The sequence below is a fragment of the Odontomachus brunneus genome, unplaced genomic scaffold, assembly GCF_010583005.1.
Source record: "Odontomachus brunneus isolate Ranch 3 - 2012 unplaced genomic scaffold, Obru_v1 Obru_scaffold_052, whole genome shotgun sequence".
Classification (NCBI taxonomy): domain Eukaryota; kingdom Metazoa; phylum Arthropoda; class Insecta; order Hymenoptera; family Formicidae; genus Odontomachus; species Odontomachus brunneus.
This window is the reverse complement of record NW_022639502.1, coordinates 1,248,374-1,258,259: the sequence shown is the minus strand read 5'-3', so window position 1 is coordinate 1,258,259 and position 9,886 is coordinate 1,248,374. Positions and strand designations below refer to the sequence as shown.

At 37.2% G+C, this 9,886-nt stretch overlaps 1 protein-coding gene across 6 annotated transcripts in view; it reads right to left on the bottom strand.

Annotated features, from left to right (window-relative positions):
* Positions 1-9,886, bottom strand: part of LOC116845479 (centrosomin) — a 32,022-nt gene that overhangs the window by 8,999 nt on the left and 13,137 nt on the right. For 4 of the 6 annotated variants that reach the window (XM_032818211.1, XM_032818209.1, XM_032818215.1 and 1 more), the window contains exons 2-5: positions 8,717-8,772; positions 956-1,203; positions 581-752; positions 280-419 (exon numbers count right to left, since the gene is read on the bottom strand). In XM_032818211.1, coding sequence (XP_032674102.1) covers positions 280-419; positions 581-752; positions 956-1,203; positions 8,717-8,772 — 616 coding nt within the window. Of the gene's footprint in view, positions 1-279; positions 420-580; positions 753-955; positions 1,204-2,576; positions 2,803-8,716; positions 8,773-9,886 lie in introns of those variants that run through there. The other 2 variants (XM_032818212.1, XM_032818214.1) reach the window with 2 other exon arrangements.

Sequence of the window (9,886 nt, the reverse complement as noted above, 5' to 3'; positions counted from 1 at the left end):
TATATATATATATATATATATATATATATATATATATATATATATATATATATATATATATATATATAACTTGTATATTTAATGTTAGTACCAAAATTTAAAAAGAAAGTTTCTTGTTTATTAATAAAAGAAATATTAATAAAAAGTTTAAAAAAATTACGAAATGTGAAAGTTTACAAAAGTTATGATAATTTATCAAAGTTTTCTTATGTATAAAAGTGATATAGAATATAAATTTTTTAATGTATTAGTTCTCATTAAATTTCTATACCAGCATACCTCCGCTTCAAGAGACGCCACCAATTCTTCCATCTGTTGCAATTTTTCTACGTTTTCCAATGCTTGCTCCGGGATGATGCCGAATGCTTCTTTGTAGTACATGGATGAGTTTACATCTCTTTCTCGGTACTCTGCTAATTCTGAAAAAAGAAAAAACAAAAACAATTTAGTTTAATAGACATATAATAGATGTATACAGCAGGACAAATAAATTTTACAAATATGTAAGTCTTATAATTTTAAAATAATTTCAAGTTTTCTTGCAATAGTTGTAGAAGTAAATTAGTTGCTTTATATTAACCTTTCTCGAGTTTGACCACTTTCTCTCGTTCTTTTTCGAATAATTGTTGTCGTTGAGCTTGATCCCGGGCAGTCGCTTCTTTCTGCTCTTCAATTAATTCAAAAGCTTTCGCTGCTTGACTGAGAAGTTCCTGTTTCTCCACCAATTCTTTCTTCATAGATTCCATCTCAACCTAAAAAACGTTAACATACCGATTAGTGGCAATTGGATCAATTCGATAAGAGATTAAGACTCGACAGAATTTAACCATACATGGATTTCAAAAATTTAGCAAATTTTACATAGACTTTTCTTAATAAATTTATGTTATGTATCTTTATATTCAATGCAATATTCTCAAATAATTCCTGCAAAAATTATCTGAATATAACTTACGTTTAATTCTATGTTTTTCTTAACCACATCCTGATCAGTCTGAGAGATGCCTGCTTGTTCTTCCAGAAAATAAATTCGCAGTTTAAGATTGAAGTTTTCTTTCTGCAAGCTTCCTAACAGATCCTCGTACTCTTTCATGGTCCTGCCGACTCCGCCGCCGCTACCTCCGCTCCAACCTGCCAATCCTGCCATCGACGTTCCGTCTTTGGTTCCAACAGAGCTTGTACCATATGGTGCTGCGTTTCCACCTGAAACAAGTAGTGTTCGCGAATTGAATTTAAATTCGTTAATTATGTGTTTACAACGGCCACCGTATAATCGTGATAATGTAAGATTTTGCAATTCATAATATCGAGAAAACGGCTTGCTATTCTATGCATAATGCTTAAATAATTCAAATATTTTATCTGTAAATATAATTATTTAATCGATGCAGTTGTATTAGATAAACTATTATAGATAAACTATTATAGATAATTAATTTTCACATTAAATTGCGCCGACAATATTCCAGTACCTTGTGAGAAAAAGAAAGCAATATGATGATATTACGTGCAAGGTTAGAAAATAATCTTAGGTTCGCTCTTGCAAAATTGAATTTTCTGTTTATCACCGGAATAATCACGTTTCCAGCTTTGGCTGCATCATCTCCGATACATGCTTACGAGATTCGAATTTTGAACGACCGCGATATTCCGTACGACCGCGTTAAACCCGAAATCATTCATGTCGAAGTTCTCGACTCTCCCCTGAATGGATTCTACGCGAACGGAGCGATGAAAACAAGAAAGCATCGTCCGATAATTTTTAATGCTTGATTTCTTATCAGATGTCTTACGCTCGCAATTAGAATTAAGAAAAGATTTTCAGGTTTCTATGCAAAATATAATAAGAAAAGCTCTCGTATATAATAATAATAATCGCGCGCTACTTTTAGGATAATTCTTTGGACAAGCATCTGTCGGTTAAATCAGTCTATTCTCAGCCTGTCTGAGCAACCGGTGCCAAATCCACCTTACAGGATGAACCGGCGCCGTCGACGTGCACCTATGAAATTAAATTATTTTGGCGCATCATATTGCGCGCCAGAACGATGCTGCAGTACGAACACTTTCGTATCGGACAGCGGACATTCCGGAATAACTCGCGTATTTAAGTCCTGCATCGATATATTACCATATTTTCTTCACATTTTCAAGCCAAGTCTCAGAAAGAATTGCACGCGTTCTTCACATGTACATACATCGTACTTTCTAACGATTATCGCTCGAAGAATTAACGCTTATCTTCTCTATTTTCCTCTCTTACGACACGTTTACACGTTGAAAAGATACCGCTGAATAGTCTTTCGAGTTATGTGCGCTCATTTATCACTTGTCGGCAATTGCTGGCGATCAGAGAGCAAATAATTCCTCTTCTGCGATCTGCTGCTACACTGTCTATGAATTAATCGCGCCGTTTTACTACTCTTTAGGAACAATCGCGACCGCGCACACAATCGAAGTTTATCGATATTCAGTGTACTCTCGTTAACATTCTACGTCGATTCAATTTTAAACAGAGATTCCTTAAATAACATGCACATATCGGGAAATTGTAAATTTTCGGGAAAACATCCTACCGAACATGACTTCGATCTTGACGGGTTTGTTTTTCAAGGGTTTCTCAAGGTCCTCAGGGAGGAAAGAAGTTCTCAGCTGCGACCTACCACATCCCATTCCACGAAGAACGCGTTTTTGAAGTCGTTACATTTTTAAACGTCAGTACGAAATCGTAAAAGGAACCGAGCGAGACACTACGCCGCAAAAGAAACCCCACGGTGGCTGCACAAATACTAACTGCGACAGAATAACAAGCAGCGACAGAGACACAAGGCTACAATCCGTGGTTAAAATTATGTTCTAAACGCGCATGTTATACTATATAAATACATCTCCCGAAGGACGGGCACACACGTGCTCTCGGATCGACAGACCATCTTGTATAGCAAAGCGATAATAAAATAAGGGAAATTTCGCATTGCAATCCGCACAATGCGGACCGTTATCGTCCAAACGTGTTCATACCTGAACAATTCTCGCAGACTCAAATCTTTCTACAAACAGAAATTGTATTACTAGATTTGAGGCTTTCACGGCCATTGATACAATGTCTAGATATAGCTTCCGGAATGGAGCCGTGTCTTGAATCAGCGATATGCCTATAAATTGTATTATTCGAATCTTTCTGCCGAGGTAAAATTTTGCAACAAAGCGAATCATTAAGTAAAGCTTTAAATAAATCTTTGGATGAATTATCTGTTAAAGAGTCTAGAAATAAGAAAAATATATATCAAAATATGTGCGACAAAGAGCATATTCGACGCGACTGAAAGTATCGTAGATTCGCGAGTACTGTCTATTGATAGTTCGCGACTTCTCGTGTGATAAGTCCGCGTACATAACGCGAAGCTACTTAGAAGCGATAATTCTGCCGTACGGGACACGAGTGAATCATCTCGTCTAATTAACGATCTACACGTTCCCCATGCCCTTCGTACCCAAAATGTCACGCTGTCGCGTGGAACAAAATTACCCGCGACGAAGTCATTCTACCCCGACGTCACGTTTCCTTCTTAAATGTGACACGGTACTACCGGGAGTGGGAGTGTCGTTACAAAGAAATATGTAAATCTTGCTCCATCAAAAAGCAATAATTGTATTGCTACTCGATCATTTGAAACGGGGACATCGTTATCAGCAAATAGGCACTTATAAGACGTTTCATCCCGCAACATCGTTGATTCAACAAACGTTATTGGATAAGGCGAAATTTTTAGTCTAGTTTTTTTTACACGATACGACGCGTTTTACGAGTACGAAGACCTCGCGTGGATGGGTCACGCGAGAGTTAATGACGTCGAAACGTTGAAGATGAGAGTAAATTTACATCTGGCCTGTCATCGACGGAGGCCATCGCAAACGTCACGTGGTGTCTTAACAGCTTGCGTAAAAAGCCCGAGAGAGGCTCGAGGAAACGCAGTAGAAAAGGGACTCGAGAGCTTTGTGCGCGCACCGGAACAAATCTATTTCCTGTCAGATCGTTCGCGCGACGGACCCGTGATTTTCGGCGATGCAACTGCGATATCGATTCGTACCGGGGGATTCGCACCGCGGTGGGACCGCGCGAGCGAGCTCTCGCGTATTTATAGATGACACATTTAGGCCAGAACGGTTTAAACTATCTTTATTTTGGCAGGTCAGCCTCCGCTTCTGCCGCGGTCTCTCTCTCTCCCATTTTCCCCACTCTGTCCAGACCTCCAACCTGGTCAGTTTGATGAGCAATTAAAATTTCGCCACCGGGCAGAAATGACCATTACCCTCGATTTTAACGGGGATAGTTCTGCACCGCATCGCCTCGCTTTTGTTAGCTAATAATGCGAGGAAAGACAAAGATCCGAGATAATGAAATAATTTGGCAATGTATTCATCAGTATGTCAGAGCTTGCTGCCAAAGCAAATAGAGATAACTCTTCGCTGATCTCACTGGTAAATAATTACACTCGTAATTTCATAATTTCAACAATTGATTTTCTGGTTTTGTGATCGACGAAAAATCGAATCATCTCCCGATACATTATTTAGGCTGATTGTGCCTATTACTCTCTGGGGATATCTCTGTCTATTAATACATTATATTCGAAGCAAACAATACTCCTCTATATATATGTGAGTCATCCCGCGTTACTATCATCTGTGAAATAGCTTCTTATTGAGCGCCGTTGAGCTTTACGCGGCCGGCACTTATCTCCAACGGAGCGATGCAAAATTGTAGATGAAGCTTTGGCTCGCTCGTCTCCGGGTAACAAGGAGCTGGCCAATAATTCCTACGGTAGATTTGGATTAGAAATAAACGATCTCACCGTTTATTTCGAGAGACCAAGTAGTAGGACGCGATACCACGTGTTCGTCTGTAGCTCGACGTAGGCACCCGGTCGTACTCCAAGAGACTTCGCGTCTGCTTAAGTCGTATGTCACCATGTGTGTGTGATTGCGAAGCGTACGATACATATCGTCTTAATCAATAAAGAATGATTTTTATAAGTTTTTAAAATATGAATCTCTTCGAACAAGCACCGCACAAAGCAAAGCACAAGGCGTTCATAATTTAAAAAATTCAATCGTTTCGCGTCGCGAAAAATTTGCGTATCTTATATCACACATAGACTCAGTGAATTTATATTGTAATGTATACACGCAAGATATATATATAAATATCTCAAGTGATGCTCAAAGAGGTTGAGCACCATCGAAACTACTCGGTCTGGCTGTCGAGACATCACTTAACGAAATTTTATGGCTCCTAGGAGTACTCACAGCGCTAATGGTCTTCCAGTCTTTTTCTCTCTTTTTGTAAATTTCAAACATTGTGTATTCGTCAAGAGTTATATCGCGGGTTACAATTAAACACAAAAAGTCGGCGCCGCGTTGAAAATTTGGAAAGACAAAACAGTTTCTACAAACGTGAGAAATTGTTTGCTATTTTCTCTTAGTTATAACTAAAAATAAAATGATTTTCGCGAAGTCACAAGAGCGCGAATAAACGGTAAAATTATATATTCCTCTTGCGTTACAGAAATAAATACGCTACGTCTCTCCTCGTCGTCTCTAATACATGTGTGTCGTTCGTGTGTTTTTCCCCATCGACACCAACGTACTGCTGGATCACCGAAATAAATGCTACAGCTTCCTGTAACACGAGATCGTGACAGACATTTTTCAGATCGCGCGAACAATAACTTTGGCGACATTACAAGACGTCGTTTAAGTTAACTGCACCCTATGCACCCTAATTCATTTGCGATGTGTAACGCACCCATGACCTTGGCCATTTTACCATTTTAGATCCCTTTAGGAGTTAAATCGAAGTGCGGATGTGCTCCAATTGCTATAATTCGAGCACTGATAGGCTGGTACGATGACGTGTGATGATTCGTAATATTTGGGTCGTTGGACAGTTATAACTTTTATGAGCATCTATACACGAATATTACAAGTTATTATATCGCTCAAGAACGGCGATAATTAATGGAACTTCCCATTATTAATTCCCTCTTAATTCTATTTTAGCTCTAAATATGTTTTCAATAATCGAAAGCGCTTTACCTTTTAATAGTAGACACTCAGAAAATTTACTTATTAATAAAAATTACAATTCGCTATTCTTCAAGTAACGATATTAATAATTAAGCTCAACATAAAACTAACAGTCAAATTTATCTGGAGTATACATATCTCTATAGGAAAGAGTTAAATAATATTTATTATTCTTTAATCTTTTTTTAATTTTTCAAACACAACTTTTTAATTCTACCAAAAAATTATTCGACAATTATTATTAATAATTCAGCTCTCTAAAATTTCTTTTGTTCTCACGAATCTTTGGCAAAATTTTTACTTCTCTAAAACTAACAGTCGTATTTCTTTAGGATATATATGTTTTCCACATGAGCGAAAGTTGAATGATATATTCCTTTTTTAAAATTTTTAATTTCTTAAAGTCTCCAATTCTAATAAAAATTACTCCAAAATTATTATTGATAATTCAGCTCCCTGCAATTTTTTTCGTTCTCACAGATCGCTAGCCAAATCTCTAATTTCCCTCCTTTCCTAAGAAAGCTTGCATACCGCGGATCCCACTAACAGATCCGCCAGATAGGTTCACCGCGGAAGTGTAAAAGTTGGCAGACACATCATACGAATCCAGAGTAGACGACGAGTAGATTACTATTATATTATCCCCGTTCGGCGACGACGCCCGGCGTCTTTGCTAGAGTGAAACCGCAAGCTAAGAAAGTTCATTGACCTCGCTACACGGTGCGAGATACAATTAGGCAGACACGGCGTCACGTGCCTTGTTCTCGCTGATTCGTACACAACGGCAGCTCCGCACAATCGGCCGCGACGAAGCAAATAACGGCGGAAAATGCAGATCGTGCGAATGGGAGTAACGAGTCGTATGCCGCGCTGCGCGTAAATTACAGGAGGCCTCCTACGCGTCTCTACATGGCCTCTAAAGGTACATGTACCACTGAGTCGAGCAATGAACTAACAGAGAATTTAAGCGATTGCTCTTACTGGGAGGTCTTACAATTGGGATAATTCGTGCGTCGTCGCAAACGCGGCATTGAAGATCATTCACAGACGTCGGTCTCTTTCGCGACACAGTATTCTCCTTTTACCCAATATTTCATTTCACTTCACGTACAGAAAACTAAATTACAAAAGCAGCGATTCGATTTTACGTCCAAACGTAGAAAAAAAAATTCTAATGTAAATGTAAAAAAGTTCTGAGAATAATTAATGTTATTTAACCTTTTTACTTCTGAAAAGAATATGTATCAAACATACATGTATCGGAGAAAGTTTAGACATATAAAATGTTAATTGAATATTTATTTGTTACACTATCCGCGAAATTCTACTCGAAAATGCCTAGAAATTCGCGTTTGCTATTTGTTCGTTGTACACTGAACGGAAAAATATCTAAAAATTAGTAAGTATTATATTTATTTGGGTAAACTGACAGTATATTTGCTTAAAAATTTACATTCTCTTATATTTAATAATAGAATAAATAATTGCTTTTATGAAAAACTATGATTTTCCAGAGTTTTAGAAAAATTTAGATTTTCTTGTTTGACACATATTTTATATTAATATAATTAGATGTGCAGTGTGTTAGTCAGCACATCATTATTAGCATTAAATAGATATTTATTAATTTTTAGATATTTTTTTCTCAGTATACGCTCTCGATGTACACGAATCTTAACGAGTCGAACGTTAAGCTAACTCATTCGCGTTTGATTGCTCGTGGCATTTAAGTCATGCACATAAGCCACATGACTTTATGGATCCTGTGTCGAGAATAGTTCTTGTTTGGCTTGGCGGGCAGACAGCGTTGACGGAAAATTTCAACGTTCAATCTATAATGCCCGGGTGTCGTGGATCGTAAGAACGCGAAGTAAATAGATGATCGAGAGAAACAGTACGGTAATTCGCGCATGACACTCGAAATAAATTAATTCCGATTTTCATTCGCACGATTGGGACAAATGGTCGTCAACTGGGAGCGCTATAATTGATGCACGACTTAATGCAGTATCACACGCGCGTCACATCTGCAGCTGTAATTGCAACAAAACGAGCAAGAGGGGGGGGGGAGAGTTCAATTACTTAAGGGAAATGACTAATAAAGGTGGGCGCGCAAGGGAAAAAGCTGCACAAACGAGCATCCCATTATGATCCGCAATATCGATGACGACTCAACTTCAAGTGGCGGGCCGATTCATCGAGATATCTGCCGATATCTGATGTAATCGTCGCTACGAGGTCGTAAATAATAAATACGAGTGTAATCGTTCGCTATACGATCTTCCGCCTCGCCTTCGTCTTTATAGAGCGTAAAATTATATCCGGCTATTCTTAGGGACGCCGACTTCCGACGAAAGAAATATTAATTATGCCGCGCGTATCATCCAAGAGTATCGATCGACAAGAACGAGGAGAGCTTAAGACTCGATGAACTTGGACTGATTTAAATTTTTCGATATGTAGAAACGCTAAAAGTGAGCAACGCGTTCCTTTGCGTGGTTTATGGTTGATTTAATAATTAGTCGCAATATGAAATCGTAATATTAGTTGGGAATTAATATATAGCGATGCTATGTTAATGAAAATTACAATTGCATATCTATAAACATATAGAGATGTCACTCACCGTTCATCAGTGGCAATGTCTGGCTCATGGTGATGTCCTGCAACGGCATGCTGGTTCTGGAACAAAGCAAAATAAAATAAAAAATTAATTGTTGAAATGTACAGAAAAAAAATATCTAAAAAAAAGTAGTAAATATTTCTCTGGTGGATACTAATAACGTTTATTTAAATCTAAATTTTTTTATTTAAATAAAACAAAAAATCACTTTTATGAAAAGCTAAAGTTTTTTTTTCTTCAGGTTTAAGAAAATATATATTTTCTTATATAAAAAATATTCTACATATTAATATAAGTAAATGTGTTATTAATACCGAATAAATATTTACTATTGCTTAGATATTCTCTTTTTCTGTCAGTGTAATCAGTATATTAATATAAGTATATATATATAATTAATATAAGTAAATGTGTTATTAATACCGAATAAATATTTACTATTGCTTAGATATTCTCTTTTTCTGTCAGTGTAATCAGTATATTAATATAAGTATATATATATAATTAATATAAGTAAATGTGTTATTAATACCGAATAAATATTTACTATTGCTTAGATATTCTCTTTTTCTGTCAGTATAAATCTTACTTCATCAAATTTATAAAAATATCGGACGATTCAAATAATTGAATACAAATGTTATCAAGGTATTAAATAAATATTTAAATATATGGATGACGTTAAGAAAGATCCGACGCAAGTTAATTTTATACGACAGTTAATTTCAATGTCACTGCGGTGGTAGATAACAAGAGACGATGAATGAATAGTTATTCCCGGAATGAAACACCAAAAATGGTATAAAAGTACGCGCGTCTAGTGTGAAATAGCGAAGACCAAATTAGAAAGGAAACGTTTGAAAAGGATCAAAGTGAGCATGGAGCGTTCTATTTCCAGAGCTCCGATGGGTCGTTTAGAACAAAAAACTGACATAACAAAGCTAACTTCGACACGTAAGTGAGCGGACAATGATTTACAGGAGCACAACAAGCGCGAGTGAGACTCGCCTGCCAATATTATTAATAGCGCCTCACTCCGTACAGCATTTTTTCTCAAAATCTCACCTCGACAACAAATCGGCCGTGAGATCGGAGACGAAAGACTCATGAGTCGAAACGAGCAATTAGCGCTAATAAAATATCAATAACGCCTTTCACCGAGACTCGCGTACC